The sequence below is a fragment of the Gambusia affinis genome, linkage group LG15, assembly GCF_019740435.1.
Source record: "Gambusia affinis linkage group LG15, SWU_Gaff_1.0, whole genome shotgun sequence".
Taxonomy (NCBI): Eukaryota; Metazoa; Chordata; class Actinopteri; order Cyprinodontiformes; family Poeciliidae; genus Gambusia; species Gambusia affinis.
The window spans coordinates 21,540,329-21,561,819 of NC_057882.1; the positions used below are offsets into that span (position 1 = coordinate 21,540,329).

The 21,491-nt window shown below is 36.6% G+C and overlaps 4 protein-coding genes across 4 annotated transcripts in view; 3 read left to right on the plus strand and 1 right to left on the minus strand.

Moving 5' to 3' along the window:
* ubl3a (ubiquitin-like 3a) overlaps positions 1–4,435 on the plus strand; it is a 36,064-nt gene extending 31,629 nt beyond the window's left edge. The window contains exons 4-5 of the mRNA XM_044140103.1: positions 1,982–2,059; positions 2,743–4,435. Of these exons, the coding sequence (XP_043996038.1) occupies positions 1,982–2,059; positions 2,743–2,795 (131 nt within the window). The 3' untranslated portion in view covers positions 2,796–4,435. The remainder of the gene's footprint in view (positions 1–1,981; positions 2,060–2,742) is intronic.
* Positions 4,436–9,277: 4,842 nt separating this feature from the next.
* On the minus strand, positions 9,278–10,504 carry or30bu1 (odorant receptor, family 30, subfamily BU, member 1). Its single transcript, XM_044140813.1, has 4 exons — positions 10,282–10,504; positions 10,025–10,202; positions 9,641–9,944; positions 9,278–9,568 (listed from the first exon to the last, which is right to left on the minus strand). The coding sequence occupies exons 1-4, from the start codon at positions 10,502–10,504 to the stop codon at positions 9,278–9,280; spliced, it is 996 nt and encodes a 331-aa protein (XP_043996748.1).
* Positions 10,505–16,442: 5,938 nt separating this feature from the next.
* Positions 16,443–17,411, plus strand: LOC122844946 (olfactory receptor 1500-like). The gene has a single exon (XM_044140822.1). It carries the CDS (start codon positions 16,443–16,445, stop codon positions 17,409–17,411), a length of 969 nt encoding a protein of 322 aa, XP_043996757.1.
* A 1,887-nt stretch (positions 17,412–19,298) lies between these two features.
* Positions 19,299–20,249, plus strand: LOC122844900 (olfactory receptor 6C4-like). Its single transcript, XM_044140739.1, has one exon. It carries the CDS (start codon positions 19,299–19,301, stop codon positions 20,247–20,249), a length of 951 nt encoding a protein of 316 aa, XP_043996674.1.
* Positions 20,250–21,491: the final 1,242 nt, after the last annotated feature.

Here is a 21,491-nt window from a genome sequence, read left to right on the forward strand (position 1 = left end):
GGGAGGAGGGAGGGAACGATGGCTTCAAAATGAAAACCACCAGCAAAAAAAAAAAAATGAAAAGAAAGATAGGATGCTGGTTTTTGCAGCAGCCACACCTTGCTTCCCTTCAGCTTAAGGCTTCTTATTTTTAACCCTCCTTTGTTTGTTTAAAAAAATTGAATCCAGGAAAACATCCTTAACACTTTCATACTCTTCCCACATGTCGCTCTGGTTTTACCGCTGGTGTGAGATGTGAAGACGACAATAGGAAATCCTCTTGCTTCTAAGCCAAATCATTTAGGGGTTCTAAAATGTAAACTTAGATTTGGTTGGCATTTTTGGAGGGGATGGCTTCAATCAGGGTTGGGTTTTTATTTTTGCATATCTAACAAAAATAATCTATTAATTCTCAGCTGTTGTAGTCAGGGACTTGATACTGGGCCCAACACCCTTTTTTACTGGGTTATGGGCCTTTTCCTTGGACATAAATTAAAAAAAAAAAAAAAAAAAATAGTCTATTTATACAATGCCTTATTGGTAAAGTTTTCATTCTTATTGCATTTACAAATCAATCATCGTTCTCAAAATCTGTCTTTTTTGCCCCCAACAATTACAAAAAGAATGTTTAATAAACAAAATAATGACAGTTAAACACTTAAAACAAGTGATTTTATAAATATTCACCCCCTTTAAGTCAATATTTACTAGATGCACCTTTGGTTGCAATCACAGCATGCAGTCTCCAGAACATCTACCCCAACAAAAATACCACTATAAAGACTTCAGACCGTTTCTGTGTAGCTTTGGATGGATATTTTTGCTTGTTGTTTTGTTGTAAAATAAATGTTCTCTGACGCAGAGACGCAGATGGAAGCAAATTGTCCTCCGCGATGCCCAAAAAGCTCCACTTTGGTCTCATCACACTAAAGAATTTTCTTCCACTTGACCATAGAGTCTCCCACATGAAACTCTAGTTGAGCCGTAATGTAATGAACAGTGGCTTTCTAATTGCCATTCTCCCAAAAAGCTTCGACTGGTGTAAAAACCTAAGGAAACGGTTTTGTACGCTCAGTCTCTTCCTGAAGCTTGTAATTCTTACAACGCTGTTAGAGGTGTCCGCTGTCTTCTCTTGGTAGATTTGGATATCTGCCATGTCTCTTATATTTCTTGGCAATGGATTTAACTGAAATCCTAGTTTCAGGTTCACTGTCTTAGACATTTATTTGTGTCCATCCCCCAACTTGTACTTTTACTTGATTGTTCTTTTGGCTTCATGCTGCAATGGTTGTGAGAATTGCGGATTTAGCAGAGAATGGAGACTAATTCCCAGATGTGCTTAATGCTTAAAAGTATTGGTGAGTCTGTTATAAAAGGTCGAAAGTGTTCAGGTTCCAATTAAAATGCAATAAATTATTTTTAAAAAATGTCCTCGATAATTTAAAATGAGAAATATTTCAGAGATAAGTCTCAATCTGATTCGACATTCAATGCCTATTGTATAACTAAATGAGAAAATGTATAAAATTTTTCCTAACATTTGTTCTTTACACTGTGGTGGCTTCCTAATGATTTGGGAAGAATTTTAAAAAATGCTACATGTTTAAATATTACTTTAAAGCTCATATTAACTGAATATGACTTTTAATTCTGTATGTTCTTAGTATTTTTTATTAATAGTGTTAGTCATGTTTAAAGAAACTGAGCAGTTAAAGAGCTAAAGAGAAGCTGAGTTAGTCAATAGGTGGCGCTATTAGTTAAATGTCTTTATAATATTGCATCCATTTCTGTAACTTTCAGTCAGAAAGACTTTATCATCCAGCCACAGACCTGCCTGCCTGAAACGGCTTCATTTTCTCTACAATGCAGCACAACCCTTTCAAGTCCGTTTTAATTTGTTCTCAGCTCTGGTGGGCTATTGAGGAGTGAAATGATACTGATGTTGGATGACATTGCACTGGCTGAAAATGACCTTTACATCCTTCTTCTTTCCTCTCACCAGCCCTCAAGCTGCCCCTGGGGAGGACCACGGTGATGCATTTAGTTGCCAGAGAGACTTTGCCTGAGCCAAATTCCCAAGGTAACGAGCTCTCCATCCTCCCTGTTTCCATTCAGAGGGCTTTTCCACAAGCTGAACAACTTTTAAATATTCCACTCCCAGTCATCATTTATTTCTACACATGGTTTCTATTTCAGGAACAGCCAGTAGTACAAATAATTGGCAGTTATAGGTTTTGTTCCCAAGACAACAGCTTATTGTGTAGCTTATAGATCTGATATAAATCACATAAGATGGCAGGTTTCCTGTGGATTATTGTACATTGGTTCCAACAACTCAAGACTGAGCTAATTTAAAACAATCAATTAAAATGCAGATTTTAGTAGGAATCAAATGGATTTTTGATAGAAAAACATCACTTTTGTTTATAAATATTCATTAAAAAAATTGTAGGATAATGCAGAACTCAATGGTTTGATTTAAGATGATTGTTTGTTGTGTCAGGTTTTAATGTGCCAGGTTCTAAAATAATTTAAATCTAATTTGAAGCAAAATTACATTGTCGTGTATTAATCAAAGATAAACCCAACACATACATTTAATTTCACCTAATTTCTTACCTGGATAAATTAAGCCATCCTGAGTAGACCATGAAAAGTTAACTAATATGTTGGTTAAACTGTAACTCAATTCCTTTTATTAGACACTTTGCTGAATCATTGTTTGTCCGTGTGATGGTGCTTTATGTGTGTGTTTGTGTTTAGGTCAAAGGAATAGAGAGAAGACTGGGGAGAGTAACTGCTGCGTCATTCTGTAAATACACACCTGCGCTGCCAGCCCTCCGTTCTGCTAGTCCGTTCTGCTAGTCCGTTCACGCCGTCAATGTCCTGGACCCAATGAGCTTGTCCTCTATCCTGGAGCCTCTCTGCCACCTGGATGCACCCACTAACCCCCCCCCCCCCACCCACCCACCCACCCACACACACACACACACACCTCCTTATCACCACTCACCCCCTTCATTCACACATTTACAGACTAAATAGGATGTCAGCAGGCTCAGGCTAATCCAAGACCGAATTGGGGAGCTGGAAGTTGATTAACAATAGAGTTGATTCCTATGCTATACTTGATTTGTTGTTTTTAACTGAAAAGTAGAAGAAGGAACTGGATTTGCATGTGATTTTACTTTCTCTTTGCTTCTTTCCTAAACCTTCTGCCATACGCTGTCATACTTCTAATCGGCATCTGCAGCTGGTCAGCGGAGTCGGCTTCTGGCCGAAGCTTTGCTCCGGCTTCTTCACGTTGCAACACAGCGGCCAAGTTTGTGTGTGTGGCCTTGTTTTCTCATGTAGACCGGCTGAGAGTTTTAACTACTAAGCTCATCAGAGCCTCAATGTGACGCTGGGTGTAAAACCTTATGTGTTTGTCTGAAAGCACCTCAGTGCAGCACAGGAAGCGTAAAACGTGCCTGATCAGAGAACTCGAACTAGGACTCACTCACTCCCTCTGAACACATCTGTGTCCTTTTTAACTGCCCTCCTCTACATGTGCCCTTAAAGGTCGCAGGACAGACTTAACAAATCTGTGCAGAATTAATCCTATTTTTAACCAAATAGAAACAAGTATACAACCAACCAGTGTTGGCGGACCATCGTCTTTGGAGACCGGGTTCTAGCAGTTCATGAGTATTACTGACCAACTAAACTGGTGATTTATTAAAGCATTATGTGAATTTTTCTCCCTCTCCTGCAACATCCCGATCTCATCACTTTGCTATCAGTGTTGTGAAGGATCGCTGAGACGTCACCTTAAGTTTGAAAATGCTCCCTCCTTGTCTTAATTCTCTCTTCTTGCCTCTCCTTCAGCATTAATGAGTCTATTTTGCACAACAGAAGCATGTTCTCTTTCATCAGATTAAAGCAAATGTATGAAATGGGTTTTATTTTATGTTTCCAATGGAAGTAATGTTCCAAACTGAGGTTAACATGTGTAGAATATATTTAATATGAATCTTTATCTAGAACATGGAGATTTTAGATCTTGGTGACATCCATTATATTGGTGTTTAGTCGACGATTGCGTATATGGTTAACTTCTAGCCAGTTCACAGTCACTCACTGACAATGTCGTTGTGTTTAACAGCAGTAAATCCTCCCTAATTGTTCATGGACTGATGGGTTTTTATTTTCTTTTCTTTTGTCCAGTTTTCCTCTTTCATTTGTTTGTAATTTAATGTAATCCAATTTTTTTTGTGTTTTTTTTTTTTTTTGCTTTAAAGAATTGCTTTGTAACAGCACTAGGTCTTAAAAATATTGTTTATATTGATCAGGGTTCAAATCTGTACAGAGAAAAAATGTTTTGAAACCAGTTGTAAATAGCACTAATGCTCTCTCTCCCCACCCTTCCAAATCTTCAAAATACATCTGTAAACTAAATAAAGGTTATTGAAGTGCACTTTGTTCTGTCGTTCTTCACAGCCCATTAACTCTCAGTTATACACAGGTCTCCCCCTCATTCTGGAAAAGAATGAAAGTGTTTGAAATTACATTTTACATCTGGATAAGTATGGAAAATAGTCTAAAACAATAATTGTATTTTCTAACTTTATTTCTCATCCATCTACCCATTTGTTCCTTTTCCATATATTTTTTCTTACTTATTTTGCATTTAATTCCTGACATCTGTGGAAATGTCCTTTTATATACATTATATTTGGACTTCTACTTTAGATGATGCAAAAACCAAAACTCAGGTAACACGGTCTCCAAAAATAGCAACACTAGGAAAACACTAGATATATGAGTAACAATAGAAAAAGTGGAGACTTCTACTTCTTCTGCCATGGACCTTACCAGAGGGGCCGCTTTTCATTGGCTGATGCTCATTCTACGTGGTCACGTGGGTGGCAGTCTCACAAACACGAGCTTTTCGTTAGCTAAGTACAGCATAATAGCAGTTCTGATACAACTTCTACACCTTGAAGCCTGTCTGCTACACAGTCTAACGTTAGCTAAACAGATCAATATGCAACGTGTACTGTATCTGACACACACTAAAGATTTTATTTTAGCAGAAAAGGCTTTGGACTAAATTGTTACTCGTGTTAGCCACTCTAGCACAAAGTACAGCTGGTCAATCAACCATCGCTGTGTTCAGGGAAGCGCTGATTAATAATCCAGAAATAAATATCAAGCCTGGAAACTTGATATCGTAACGGACTGGATGTTATGTTTTTAACGTAATCTTTGCTCGTCTTGCGGGGCGCAGGCGGTTGATACGGTAACAGGTGTGCTTAAACTACAAAGAGAGACAGACTAAAAAGCGAATGGTTTTGAGTTGATCACCTGTTCGGGTTATTTTACCTTTGTTTACATTTGCTGTGGCTCATTACAGCCGCTGTAGTTTCTAAACGTTGGACCAATTACCCTGTTTGTTTGTGATTATACGTCATTCATAACAAACATCAAAAAGAACAAATAGATTTCATAAAATTTTAACAAACAAATGGCTTCTTTACCGTAACAGAGCTCTTTGGTTCCTCTTATCAGTCTGTAGCTTCTCATATTGAGGTCATCAAACCAAATTTCAGATCTACCATAACTGACCGACTGACACCTGCTGGCCTCAGGTTTGCAACCAGCTTGTGACTGAGAAACCAGTAACCTCCTCCCAGATGATGACATGAACTTGTTATTTCCTCTGTCCATTGTAGTAGCTGATATATTGTGAAAATCAGGTAGAAATGATGCACTAACGGAGTCATGTTTACATAGAAACAATGCGCTACGAGGCTTTGCTTGTGAGACTTGCGGTCACGTGGGTCGGTTGTGGGCGGAGCTTGGTAAGGTCCATTGTCATGTGGAACAGCTGGTTACCATGGAAACTGAGATAAACTGGATGACAGATATTACTGTCAAAGATGTTAAAGTCTCTCTGCAGCTCAGGTGCTAAATCGATTGATCTCCTACATCTAGCAAAAAATCATACCTCATCAGTGTCCTAAATTAAACATTATTTCAATAATGTAATGAAACATCATTCTCATGTCTGGGCCTTCTAAGAGTAGTAACCCATAACTCAGCTCTTATAGCTGAGTTTGTAATGCATTTGAGAAATAAGACATATAGGCAGCAGATGTCAGTCGGATGCAAATCAGGAAGAAAACCTGAAGAACTGCTATAAAATTAGATAAATAATAATGAATGAATGCAGGAGATCTTCAGGAGGATTTCAAAGACCGCAGTCGATAGTTCACTGTTCAACTGTGAAAACACATCTGCATAATGATAACAGGAGTCATTTTGGTGAGGAGGAAAGGAATTATTTTTTTTGTTCTCACCAAAAGAACTAAAGTTTGCAAATAAACATTTTACAAACCTGTAATTTGAAATCATCTAGTTCTGGGATGTATTAGAAAAGGGATAAAGAATTTTCTGAAATAGATAAATAAATCTACCTCTGTCTAATAATCAAACTTGGTTACAAGGTTGTGAAAGGAAGAAAACTGATGTTGAAAAATTGCAGTTCTTGATACATTAAAATCCTAAATAGATTATTCTAAAAGATAAAACCGCTGCGACTTTAGCTCTTGACTTTACAGTTCACTTACTCAAACAATGAAGGCCGTAGATAAGACCATGAAACAATCCTAGAGACATCGTCTGAATTGAGATTAACTCTTGTAAGAATCAACATTCACAACCACTGGGTGTCTAAATATTTTAGTTAGACCCTCAAAAGGAAATGTGTTATTCCTACTTTTTGCTTTAGCGGTTTTGTTAGCATGTTTATGTAATAATATTAAATAAGTTTGGATAAAAAATACCTGGAAGTGTTTTGTTACCACCAATCCTGTTGATTTGAAACCTGATTTATGCCTTTGCTTGTGGAAATTAATCATATTCACAGTGAGAAATGATTGTTGGTGTTTGCTTGACTGCTAGAAAGAGTATGGAAGGAGTAGCTGCAAAACCCAATTTTGCAACTTCTTTGAGAAATAAAAATGCTATAAAAAATTAACTCTTCTTTTGGTTGAAACCAAAAAATATGACATTGAAACTTGGGTTGAGTTTTCTTGTAGTAAACCTGTAAAAAGAATGTTTGTTCTTTATGTTTCTTTACGGTGTAGAATGAATTGACAAAATTTCAATGCAACTCTTGTTTTACATTCCGAGTCGTGCTTTATAGAGTTATTTGAGAACTGACATTCGTGGAATCTCCCTTAGGCATGACGAAGTTTAAACTTTGTCATGTGAGCACACCATTTTATGACCAATCAGTTTACAAGACAATAAGCAGCAGATTTTGAGGAAGAGAGCAGTGACTTTGTCACTCTTTTTTTAATAAGTCAGCTTGTATAGCTACAAGAGAAAGATCAAATGGTTGCATCAATCAAACGTGTTGTTGTAAGGTTGTGTGTCCAGGTTAGACAGCAGTGAGCAGGTCAAAGTTCAGCAAGCAGAGCCAGTTGAACACAGGGTCCAGCTCAGCCTGCCTTCCTGCCAGCCTTTTCTGCAAACATGTAATGCCTCATGTACTAAGTTAATGACACAGGGAACAAACAAGGTTTCATTACTGTGTGGGTTGTTTAAAATGAAAGAAAAAGCTCCCATAAATAAATCTTTGACGTGTCAAAACAGTATGAGAGCAGCTTTGAAAGGTTAATTCATTCACAGGTGATGACTGTATCCTGTGTAGACTTTTCCCTTCCTTCTCTCATCCTTCTCTTCTACTGAGTCCACGAAGCTGTAGTAGGAACCAGATGTGAAAGACGCTATTCTCTCTTTACTGGAGAAAACTGGGAAATAGTTTGAGGAGACCAGTAACAGAAAAACAGCAGTCAAGATCATGTTTGTGCTAAAGGGGTGGTATTATGCCTTTTCTAGAGACAAAGTGTAAATAAATAGCACAATCAAATAACTCTGTTACCTTCAGTTTTAATAAAAAGCACTGTGTATATCAATCATGTTGTAAAATAAATTTCACTTTGTAAATTGGGCATCTGTACCTTTAAGAAGCTCCTGCCCTTTCCAACACTCTGCCTTTAACATATCATCATGACAACGTTTCTTCATTATGTCGTTAACAACCATTCTTGGGAGCATTGGACTGAGAAAGGCTATGTATGATGAACTCCGTAGACACATAGTTCCACCAGGTGTTTGCAAGTTGCTGCTGCTGCTAGTCTGAAGGAGCTGTGCATGTGAGGCTGAGGTGGAAGCTCGGTGTGGAAAATGCAACTCCAAGGAGTAGCTTTGTGAAAATAAATAGCGCTTTGTGAGACTAAGCCTTTAAGCACTCGTCAGTGGCTGCCAGTTGAGATTCAAGTATTTTTTAACATGCATGAATGAATGCTTTTGATTAGAGAATAACTTCATAACATAATGTAAAGCTAATAAAAAGTATATTTTACGTAATATCCCACTCTTTAAAACCAGTTGGTGTCATTGCTGGGTTCTCAATGTCAGCATTGTTCAATAAAGAAAGCCTTTTATTCCTGAAAAGTTGCTTAGACTAGGAGGATGACTCTTTTTCTGAGAATAATGTAATATGCTCACACATAATAACGACACTAGTTCATATAAATATCCATTCTAAGGTCCTACAAACCTCACTTATGTTTTATTTGCAGATTAAACAGTTTGAGGATGCTGCCATCTTCTGGCTTAACACATTAGAGCATCTTTATAACCTTAAAACAAACACAGCTTTCAAACTGCACTTGTACATAGAAGCTTCTCTTTTCTGAGGTAAAATAAAACATTTTATGAAATGGATTTTGCTACTTTATATGTTTATTATAAATTGGATGGGTATTTTACCAGAATGTTTGCAATGTGTACAAATTTCACAAAACATTTATTTCTGTACTTGTAGATGCCTTCAAATATTTTTTTAAACATACTTCTAAGCATATTCCTGTCTGTGCTCCATCCAAATACAAAATGTCTCAGTAAAAAAGAGAAAACCCAGACAGAGTAATTGATTGATGATACATTTACTTAAATATAAACAATCATACATCCAAATTCAATTAGGGTTACCACTTTTAGGAAATTAAAATAAGAAATAAAAGCTTTTCAATCTATTTGATACCATTCCATCTGGGTACTGTGTGGTACCCAATGGATTATTGAGCTTTGAGTTCACCTTTCAAAAACTTAAAATTTCAAAATTATGAGCGAAGAATTGTCTTTTCTGGAGACAAGTGATAGAATGCTGGGAAACCAAGGTGGTAACAATAATCATATATTATTACAGAAAGGTGCTTTAAATGAAAACCTGGTTTAAGTTTTTTCATTTTACTTTGGGAACTATGGCCGTTTTGCTAGACTTGGGCTGAAAAACCTGGAATCTCTGAACCCAGCGGCTCAATATTGCCTTGATCTCCTTGGTTCTCAGACAATACACAAACGGGTTTATGAGCGGAGGGAAGAAGCTGTAGAAAAATGTTGTGGCTATTTGACTGTCCGGGGTCATCTTTATGTTAGGAAAGTATGGTGCAGTGTATACGAAGAACCGTGGTATGTAGTAGATTGAAATGATGCAGCCCTGGGTGGCACACGTCGATAAGGTCTTCCTTCTGCCCTGCGGGGAGCAGCAGATCACAGTTAGGTCATTCTGAAACAAGAATAAAAACTACAAGAAGGTGCAGCTCACCTGTCCGCTGGTCATGTGAAAGACTGAGATTATGATGCAAAAGTAGGACAATATCACAAAGACCAAAGGAACAAGAAGGATAAACATTGCAGTGGCGTATGAAGCCCTGGAAAGATAACTTTTGTCCCCACATACAAGAGCGGCAAGGGATATGGTGTCACAAAAGGCCTGTATGATTTGGTTTGACCCACAAAAAGATATCTGGGTAAAGTTAAAGGAGGTGACACCAGGGAAGACGTGTGCCACTAACCAGGAGGAAACTGTCAGGATTGTCATAGTGGGGGCCGACATCAGGATGGGATATCTGAAAAAAAAATTTAAAAAGCGAATATGATTGAAGTTTTCCTGTAGGACCAAAAAAGTGTACAGTCTATTCTTTACCACCTGAGAGGAAAAGAGACGGCCAGATACCGATCCACAGACATGGTCAACATAATCAGGGAGTTCAAACTCCCAAAATAGTGGATCATGTGTCTTTGGAAATGGCATGTGTAAAAGCCAATACTCGCATCATTCCACCAATAGCGAGCAATAAGTTTTGGTAAAGCCACTGTGGTAAAGCCTAAAGAAAAACAACATCATACATCAGAACAATTTCAAAGATACAAAATACAGTTTGACATAAAATATACAACATTCACCAATGTCTGAGAGAGCCAGGCTGACCATGATGATGTACATGGGCTTCTGGAGACTGTGCTCCAGAGCAAACATCACCACCAACACCAGGTTTCCCACCACTATGGTCACATAGAGGATAAACAAAAACCATGCCACCATGTGAAAATACTCCAGCTGGAGACCTGGAAAGCCCACAATAATAAACGTTGACACTTCAGTGTAATTCTCTTCCACTTGAGCCATGATGCAAGCAGAGTGGGGCGAGAAAACTGTCAGACTGGCAGCAGCACTAGTATTCAACTGAATAACATCCAGGAAATGTCAGCAGAGATTTCACCCTGGTTTTTTTTTTTTTTTGACAGTGTGGTGGGTAGAACCAGAAAACTCAGTTTTATTTAAGATGTTCCAGCAAAGGGGGCATAACATTTGTTGATGCAACTTTGTCTCTGAAGAGAAAATATAATTAGCTCGTTCAAGTTGTCTAGGAGGAGATAGACACCGGGCCCTCCGCGACCCTGTTAGGACACGCGGGTGTAACTATTGGATGAAAAGATGGGAGTTGTCTAGGAAAGCTTTGAATAACAATTTAGTCCAAGAAACTACTTTAAGATATTACACTTTCAGCAAACTCAAAGAATGGGAGAAAAAGTCAGAGGCCATCTAATCTTAACACTTATGGAAAGATCTACCACCAGGTTCCTACTGAAACAGAAACAAAATCTTTGGCTACATAAACTCTTTTACAGACATCTTTAATTCTTTAAGTGACATAAACAAACTGGTAGAAACTGAGCTCATGTCCTCTATTTCAAAAATCCTTGCAGAGATTGTGCTTAAGAGGTATTTTTCCAGATTTTTAAGTTACATAATGAGTTAGCCGAAAAGGACCCATATAATTATACAATAGCTTTTAAAAAGGCTTAAAATGGCTTGAATATTAACACATAAAGGCTGCAGTTGATTGACTAAAAAAAGCCAAGGGAGTACACCCATGCACACATTTTCATTGAGTGCATATGTGTACTTCCTTGGCTTTTAATGGGACAATCATTGAGAAATTTTAGCCAAAAAGTGGGCCAAAAATCTTGGTTTGTTGTTTTATACAATAAACTTGAAGAAGTCTTATCATTCTTGGCAGACTGCCATTCTGAGGGATGTAGGAGAACTACACTGCTCAGACCTCATCAATTCAGGCCTGATTTGGGGTTTTGAAGTTAATCTGGAGAATGAATTTGCACTCTGATGCCACATTAGGGACTGGAATTACAAGCCCCACTTCAGCCAGAGTTTGAAAATGGGTAACATCACAACAATTAAAGTAATGAAAAGTTTCCTGATCCCATTCAGAGGTAAAAAAAAATTAAAATCTGCAGCAATGGTTTAGCTGCACCAAACGTTTCAAAACCTCTTGTCCATAACTTTTCAACATGCTGTCAGATGCATTGAGTTCACGTCAGACGTCTCTCTAAATATATATTTCATCATGAAAGTATTCCCTGGTATAAAGAGAACTACTTTATATTTTCTAAGTAGTTAGCATGAGCTTGGCCTAGCTGAATTGGTTCAAGTTTCTCAATAAAGTCTTATTAGACATCATGTTTTTCTTCATATGGTCTTTTTTTTTTTCAAAATTCAACAAGAAACTAAACCATTTTCATTACAATACCGTTTATTTACTAATCTGTAGTCCAATTCTTGTGAACGGACATCAACTATTTATTACCCTTTTACCCATTTGTTGGTTTAAAAACCAACTCAGCCTGCTGGGTCTAATCAACAGCACACTCCATGTTTGACTCAAAACTAAAATGACCCAAATTGAGTTGCTTTAACCCAGCGCTTCTCAATTCCAGTCCTGAGGCCCCCTGCTCTGCATGTTTTAGATGTGCCTCTACTCCAGAGCAGCTGATTCAAATGATTGCATGACCATCAAGTGCTGCAGAAGCCTGTTAATCACCCACATATTCAATCTAGGTGTGTGGCAGAAGGGAAACACCTAAAACATGCAGGGCAGGGGGTCGTGAGGACCGGAATTGAGAAACACTGGTTTTACCCAAAATTTTCTGATCACTGTTTTTCAAGTCCCAAGTGAGCAGCTGAAAGACCAGAGATGCAATTATTACAGCTGTGAGGAAAGGTTCTGTGTATAAAAAGTTTAATAAGAAATATTATTTGGGTGATGAAAGTTTGTTTTGTTTGTCCTGTGTCACTGTGTTGCTCTGTGATGCACCGTCCATGGTGAGGCCTCCTTTTGAGAAACACTTCAGCTCCCCATGCAAACCAGCAAGGTCGATTAGGTGTAGACAATGGATGGATTTCTGTTTTTCATCACAGGAAGGGGGTAGCAGATGTTAACTAAAATCCTCCCAGGATCAATTAGTGAGTTTATCAAAACAAGTTTAAGTAAGACTTCGACCCTTTGAGAATAGAAATAGGTTTGTGGGAAGAGGAAAAAAAACATCAGGATTCTCCAGAGGCCAAATGAGAAGTTGATGTTCCATTATGGAGCGACGACAAAAAAAGTACCACTGATTAGGAAAATTCAAATAAGTGATCAAGTAACAACAAGTTACCTCTAAAAGCTGGTATGACTCTCTTTTTTGATTGCACAAAGTTGGAAAGTCCAAATAAAAACAAATCTTTATCTTTTTTCAGAACATTTCTAATAATCCAGATCACTCAGAATGCAAGGCTGTATTTGCTACTTAAAAACAGATTTTCTCACAAAAATGTGCTGTTGAATAACAATACTGAACTAAAACGGTAAACAATTTTCTTTAACTTTGATTTTGTTCTGGGCACTAGCATGACAGACAGACATGAAGCTAATCTAAATTGTGTTTGGAAATGTTTATAAAATCACAGTTGATAAATATTTTTAAATCTAATCAATTGCAGAAAAATAAAAAGCTCATCAGAATCTGGTGGATAACTAAGACTGCATCTTTTCAGTCTTTATTTCCACATTCTTATGTTCCTTTGTCAAAATAATTTGTCCTTCTCCTTAATTCCTTGAAGTGAATATCCTGTGGGATAAATAATCATACTGTACCTGGGGAGGGAATTGTATTAATTTTCAACAATAACCTAATAGAAAATCCCTGTGGATGTCACACTATGCACCAGCTTGACTTCAGGAGCCATGAATCATAAGTTCAGACATGGTTTTTGACACAACACACTGGGACACATGCGATTTCATAGGGCCATCATTGGCTCTTCAGCCACTAGGCCTTTATAAGATAAGAAATGCTTTGAACTATAAAGACAATAACAAAGAAAATAACTTCGGCAGTTCTTCTCTATGTTTTTATCCAAAACCTGTGCAAAATATCAACAACAGAAAGGTTAAAAGTTATGGAAAGAGCTCACTCTGCTTGTTTGATTCTATGAAACAAATAAGGTACTTTTTGGTCTTATTGAAAATTCAAAAGTTGCTTGTTGGTGCATTCGTAGGTTGAAAATGATGGGTTGACTTAGTCTGGAGTAACTGAACTAATAGAAAAATAGAAAATGGCCTCTTTCTTACAGCACTAATATAAGTTAAACTTAAACAACAATAAAAAAGTTTAGTCGTTGAACGAGGCCATGAGCTGAGCTACTGATGATGACATGTTCTCCTTCTATTGATTCAGATTCAGATTTATTCAAGTCCTGAATGGGCAATTAATATTACAGAAAGTAAATATACATATAATAAAGATAAAAACTAAGACACAAACTGAGAAAAGTTAAAAAGTAAAAGTTGTGTTTCTAAACTCAAAGCATTGTTTGAACAATATTTTCAAATCTTACCAAATAATTTATTATTATAACATTAGAGAAAGATTTTTGCACCTAAATTTTCCTAAACAGTCGAGAACAATACCCATAAATTTAGCCTGGCCATTGTCATCCTACACAATTCAGCTTGATTCTCATTTTCTTTCACTGCTCTGTCTGGGATTTCTCCCATTGAACTGGATTTCAACCGGACCAAAGAGCAAACAGAAGGAGAAGTTTTGAACAATATTTTCATTCACTTCTTATTAAATTAGTTCATTTCTTGTTATTGATTTCTTAAAGTGAGACACTATGAAAACATTTATTCTGTACCCGATAAAGGAATTTCATCAATCGATTCATTCATTTAGCAACAGTAGCATTGTAGCACATCTTTTTTTAAGGGTACATGATGCACCAGGTTGACCTTGGATGCCTTGGTAGTCAATTGAGATCAGTTTGGATACCGTTAGAGGCACAAGAGAAGAGGTCCGATGGGACTAATAAGCATGATGACTGCATGTATAGCAGCATTTCAGGGTTCACTCCTTGGGAATTTTGATGCCATTAATCTCAGCTTCGGCGTCTAGTTTTTAAAACTATTAAGCGCATGGCCTAGTCTCAGAGACAAGACAAGATCAAATAAGATAAGATGCTTTTCTCTAATTAAATGAATGAAACAGGGACAAAACAAGGGTAGAAACTGGTTTATTATTTGTGGTCATGTTCAATTCTGAGCCAAACATGTTGAGGATGTTTAAACCAGAGCTTGTAAATTTTATCTTATAAAGTTTGAGAGTCTTCTTAGACTTTCATTTTAAAGGCATACCAACAGCAAATATTCAGGGAATAAAGTTACTTTTTCACAGGGCAATGCAGTAATTGTTGTTGTTGGATAAGTTACATAATGTGAGCCCTTGTCTCCCTTGGCTTTCATGAGCAGTTAGGGAAACGGTGTTTACCTCAGGATGTGTCATCACCCTGCAGAAGCAATAACAACAAAACAACTCATTAACCCTCTCCACAGGCTGAGCTTCATCCAGGGACTAAAGAACATTTCAACTATAGAGTTACAGCAACTTTTCAGGAATAAACTTATTCAGACTGCGTTGCAATGTGGGTTATCCTTGAAACTTTTCCACATTTTATCATGTTACAAGCAGCCTTCGTTGTATTTTCTCAGGATTTTATGAGAGACCAACACAAAATAAAGTATGCAGGAAGGTGAAAAACTATTTGCTCCCTTACAGATTTCTTCTGTTTTTGATCATGAAATATAATACCAGACAAAGACAACCTGAATAAATACAAAGAACTGCAATCAAATGATGATTTAATTTACTAAAGGGGAAAAAATATCCAACCCAACCTCACTCATATCTCATGACAAATAGTAAAGCTTGAAACATAAACATACCAGTAAATCGAGATCTTTGATCTTTGGCCCAACTCTTTCTCTACCTCAACAGATAATTCATTTTCAGCTTGAGAAGCTGATCATGAGCATTCAAGAAAAAGTAATCATCTTGTTATCTTGAGAAAACAATTGATGTCTTCTTATGACAATGGGAGAAATGACCTCATTATCTTGAGCAAACGGTTATCCTTATCTGATAACAACATATGTAAATACCTTGATATATTGAGAAAAAAATAAGAAAAACAGTTTATAATAGGGTAAAATATCCTTAAAATATTATAAAAATGTAGCATCTAGCAGATTTTATTCAGATTTAGGTTTTTGTTTTGGTTAAGCATTTCTTCTATGTTAGCTTACGGTACCAGTTTTCCAATTACTGGCTTTAACAATTTTGACTGAATTAAAACAATTCAAGAAAGCAAGAAACACTTCACAAGCAGTTTTGTTTCAGAAGTGGTTGCTTTTTTTTTTTTTTTACATTGTTCCTATTTATCTTGAAAGTTGGAATATGTGTGTGGTTTGGTCTTATGAATGCACAATCTGCCAGTAATTCGGCTGCACATCTATCATGCATTCACAACTACTTGGGAATTCCCATTCAACTTTATAGTTTTAGAGTCACAAAGTGCAACGTTTCATAGCAGGTTGATAATTTTTTCTATTCTATGAGGACTTGTAACTTTTACTTCAGTTGTTTTCTAAGTTACAGGAACTTTTAGCACTCTTTTTGTTTAGTTTTGAAATGAAAAGTAATCAAGTGGATCAAGTTAAAATTCTGTGTGGAAGTCAGTTTTAGACAGATAAACTCAAATCTTTTGCAGCGTTGCTAAAGAGTTTTTATACAGTGTTTGGAAAAGCAACACTCAGGGGATCAGAGACAAACATAAAGCAGATATTAAAGCTCCCAGGGTTAATCAGTTTCCTTACTGATGGTGTAGCAGCTGCTGACAGCACAGATCGGACTCGGTTTGCAATAACAGGCATGACATTAATCTGACAATGGATTTAGTTAATCCTTTTTTTGTAAAAAATAACACATTTATCCAACCTGCCTATTTTATAATAAGTGGATTTATTGGTTTACCAAACATGAAGTATTACTATGTCTTTCTCTTTTTTGTATTTATAATTTCAGTGCTTGCAAACGTGGCTGTAATGACTGTAATCTGTCTGGATCATAACCTCAGAGCTCCAAAGTATGTTGCAGTTTTTAACCTTGCATTTGTGGACCTCATAGGTAGCTGTGCTCTGGTACCAAAGGTCCTTGATATCTTTTTGTTTAATCATTATTATGTCCCCTACAATGACTGCATGACGTTTCTGTTCTTCTGCTACGTTTGCCTTTCAATGCAGGCTCTTAATCTGGTTGCTCTCTGCTACGATCGCCTGATGGCCATCATGTTTCCTCTGCACTATCATGTAAAGGTTACTCATAAGATTATGTTTTCCATGATTACCTTTTTTTGGCTTTGTGCAATAACCTGTGTTTTAATTGCAATTGGCCTTCTTACAAGACTTTCCTTCTGCAAGTCTGTGGTCATTAACAGCTATTTCTGTGACCATGGTCAAATCTACAAGCTGGCATGTAATGACAATTTTCCTAATTTTGTGATCTCATACTTCCTTCCATTTCTGTTTCTTTGGATGCCTCTTATTATAATATTTTCCAGTTACGTTTGTATTGGATATACTTTAGCTCAGGTGGTTGCAGCTCAGGAAAGGGTCAAGGCTCTTAGAACCTGCACAGCTCATCTCTCATTGGTAGTGATCTATTTCTTTCCAATATTGATCACGTTTACAATGGGTTCTGGCATCCATCCAAATGCCAGAATCATTAACCTGTCTTTGACCTCTGTTATTCCTCCATTGTTAAACCCAATCATTTATGTTTTGCATACACAAGAAATAAGATTATCAATTAAAAGAATACTAAAAGGTAGGAATAAAGCTAAAATCATGGTGAAATAAATATTTTTGAGGCCTGTTTTTTTTTCCAAACAGAAGTATGTTGACAAATATTTTTTATTTTTGAGAGGCATTTCAATGCATTTGTTCTGTATTATGTAATCCTTTTAGCTCAGTTGTCTCTGAATGCTAAATTCTTGTTTTGATATTAATAGCAAACAATTTCTAGTTTCTTTCTAGTTCCTGACTGGATTTCCTGTTAAATCCCTCTTGTCTTTTAATATCCATGCAAAGCCTTTCCTAAAAAAGTCATAGGTCAAGAAAGATTTGCTTAAAATGAAATTCAGATTTATGAAATAATCTGCTGTTTCCTCTAGAAGAAAATCTCATTTACTCTAACTGCAGATATAAAATAAAATACCTGAATAATGAAATTGTCTTTGTTTGTTTACTGGACACATTTACAGTATTTTATGTTGGATTAACATTAACATTAACATTACTTCCATGTTTTTATGATCTCTTGTTGCTCTAAAAACATTGATATTCACCATACTGTACAATAATGATATTTTTGATTGCCTGATAGTTTGGGATATAAGCTTAGCACTATAGTATACTATAACTACCTTGATCCCACAGTTGAAACTCCTGCAGTAAAGGGTGGAGATGTTAGCCTAACTTGTTAGCATTTATGGGTTGATCAACGATTGAAAAATAATTTTCCACTTTAGACCTGCAGGCAACTTTCTAGGGCAAATTGAACAGTGAGTTGTTGTGTTTCATTCACTAGCTCTAACATAAACATATTATCATGGTGTAGCCCCTGGTTAAAAACCATGAACTTAAGGCCGTACAATATTTACAAAATATTTACGAGGTTGGTTTTATGTAAGAAAAAAAGGGATAAGAGAGAAATGTGTATTATTGTTTTTGTACATTTTCAATCTGAGTGATTCTATACATGAGGGAAGATGTTACTGGAGTAACTGAAAAATTATGGAAAAAACAGAAAGCCAAAACTTTATGATTGTCTGGAGTTATTTATGTTGCATCAAAGGAGTGCATGGTAATTGGATGAGTAAGGACTTACTCAATATAAGTAAACCTGCGTGGTATCTACCAGAACCTAATGAACCCAAATAGCCACACCACCGGTGAGTTTAAGTTCTTGTCCCAGTTACTAGCGGACAGAGCAGTGGGATGCTACAATGGTTACTTTCATTTTCTTGGCAAATTAATTAACCGTAATTAATTTATAATTACTATTAGTTAATAGTAATTACTTTATATAATTTGAACAACCGTGTCAAAATCTTACCAAATTTGTTTATTTTTTATGCAACTGTTATAATATTTCTGAACTGATCTTGATTTCTAAAGATTATCTCAAAACTCAACCTACATTTTGTGATTTACATTGGCGTGCTGAGGCCAATTTTAGGGACTGGGTCAAAGGTATGCCAGTAATTGAAACAAGAGCGCTTGCTAAGCAAGCTGTAGATCCTTCAGACTAAATCAATTTAAATGTGAAGGAAGTTAATTCTATAATCTAGTAACAATTTATAATGCCTAATGTTTTATACGTTAAAACTTATGAGATGAGAATGAATACACTTACTAAATTGATCTGATTGGAGAGAGAGGTCAGTCTAATGACCTCTAATGAAGAACTTTATTAGAACTTCAAGTTCTTCAAATATCAACTCACTACCAGTAATCTGATTTATTTATTTTTAAAAGTTTCAAGTCTGAGCATGGGCTTGGTTTCTACAACAAACATATTTCCACTCCCAGTAACCAAACTTTGAGCTCCTATAAAGTTGACTCAAGGGAACAAACCTTAACTCTTATAAGTCAGAAAAGAGAAGCAGTGTTTCCATTTCAGTTGCTCTCCTCTGAACAAAGCTGGTTGAAGAAGAAAAGACTTGTGAACAGTGAAGCAAGTAGATGGAACTTTTCAATCCAGCTCTTGAGGAAAACATCACCTTTGTCCGTCCTGCATATTTTTTTATAGCAGGTTTTGTTGGCATTCCTAATGTAAACGTCTACTTTATCTTTCTGTTGCTTGTTTATGTTATTTCAGTGGTAGGAAATGGAACTGTGCTGACTCTCATAATTGTGGATCATACGCTGAAAGGCCCGAAATATGTTGCAGTTTTCAGTCTCGCTCTAACTGACATCTTAAGCAGTACAGCTTTTTTACCAAAAATCATTGACATGTTCCTGTTTAATCATCGCTATATTTCGTACAATGAATGCTTGACCTTCATGTTTTTTGGCTTCACACTACTTTCAATGCAATGTTTTAACCTGGTTGCACTGTCTTATGATAGACTGATAGCCATCATGTACCCTCTGCACTACCAAGTGAAAGTGACCCAAAGGTTTATGATCAATTTGATTGCTTTTTTGTGGATTCTTACCATCACTCTTATCCTCAATGCTGTTGGCTTCATCACAAGATTGTCATTCTGTAAGTCTGTGGTTATTAACAGCTACTTCTGTGACCATGGCCCTGTGTACAGACTTGGCTGTAATGATGTCTCCCCCAGCTATGTAATTGGTATTTTGTTTACAGTTGTCATGCTTTGGATTCCTCTAGCATTTATCTTAGCAACTTACTGCTGCATTGTTTATGCTTTGTCAAAGATTTCAACAGCGCAGGAACGGAGAAAGGCTATTAAGACTTGCACAGGACATCTTTCATTAGTGACCATTTATTTTCTCCCCATTTCTCTTGTTTTTGGAATCGGAAGCAAAATGCATCCTAATGCCAGGATCATAAACTTGTCGCTGACTACTCTAATTCCACCGATGCTGAATCCCATCATCTATGTTTTTCAGACACAGGAAATAAAACAAGCTTTGAAGAAGCTCATAAAGAAAACAAGGCAGTAAAAAATTGGATGGAAATTTTTAATCCTTCCAGCAGCAAAATTGTATGACTGGAATAAAAGTACTGAGCATAAAACCTGAGCAGAGCAAACACAACCAAGGTTTCTTTTAATCTTATGTAGATACACAATGTTTAACGGTGAAATAAAAAATATATATTATAATGAAATGTCGGGAATGTTGGACTTAAATGTATAAGATAGAAAATTAAACAATTTTTGTCTGTAAAGTCACACTGAGAGCCAAAACAATGACATTAGTTTATTTATTAGAGAGGTTATTTTTACAGTAGCTAGCATTCAGTAGTCAATATAATCAACAGTCTGTAAATGCAAAAAGGTGGATTAAGCAAATTATTTTTAATGTGTTTATGCTTGATCATCTGATCAAAAGTGTAAAGGGCTGTGTAAGTAATATGTGACCACCATAACAATAAAAACATCCATCCATCCATTTTTTAACACGCTTGTCCCTAATGGGGTCAGGAGGGTTGCTGGTTCCTCCCCAGCTAACGTTCCGGGCGAGAGGCGGGTTCACCCTGGACAGGTCGCCAGTCTGTCGCAGGGCAACACAGAGACATTCAAGACAAAAAAACATTCACACTCACACCTAGGGAGAATTTAGAGAGACCAATTAACCTGACAGTCATGTTTTTGGACTGTGGGAGGAAGCCGGAGAACCCGGAGAGAACCCACCATGCACAGGGAGAACATGCAAACTCCATGCAGAAAGACCCCGGGCCGGGAATCGAACCCAGGACCTTCTTGCTTCAAGGCAACAGCTCTACCAACTGAGCCACTGTGCAGCCCCCAATAAAAACATTTTGAAATAAAAAATAATAAAAGACATAAAGCAGTGTCCTTTGACCTTTCATCCTGTCTGGTGGCACCATCAGAAATGTAAACCACTATGACTACTGCTGTCACCACATCTTTAAAATCTTTCTGACCATTATGTAAAGATTGAAATCTTTACATAATGAACTTTAAAGGCTTGTAACTGTTTCTTCCTTTGATCCATACTGGTACTTGCACAACAATCTGTATACAGCACAGCATTTATTATTTCAATCAAGATTAAAAGCAGACTTTTAAAAATGTGCTAATGGACAAAACTTACTCTACTTTTAATTGAGGAAATTCCAAATGGAAAATATTTTTTAAATTCTTGAAATACAAAAAACAAAACACTTAAGTTTATATTTATAACCATATAACATTTATAAAATTATATGTGTAATTTTAT

Excerpts from the sequence above, each read along its gene's own strand:
- or30bu1 (XM_044140813.1), bottom strand. The coding sequence starts at position 10,504 with ATGGCTCAAGTGGAAGAGAATTACACTGAAGTGTCAACGTTTATTATT. Across the intron at positions 9,945-10,024 it reads GCCGTCTCTTTTCCTCTCAG|ATATCCCATCCTGATGTCGG; the intron begins GTGGTAAAGAAT and ends TTTTTTTTTCAG. Across the intron at positions 9,569-9,640 it reads TTCACATGACCAGCGGACAG|GGCAGAAGGAAGACCTTATC; the intron begins GTGAGCTGCACC and ends TGCTCCCCGCAG.
- LOC122844946 (XM_044140822.1), top strand. The coding sequence starts at position 16,443 with ATGGATTTAGTTAATCCTTTTTTTGTAAAAAATAACACATTTATCCAA.
- LOC122844900 (XM_044140739.1), top strand. The coding sequence starts at position 19,299 with ATGGAACTTTTCAATCCAGCTCTTGAGGAAAACATCACCTTTGTCCGT.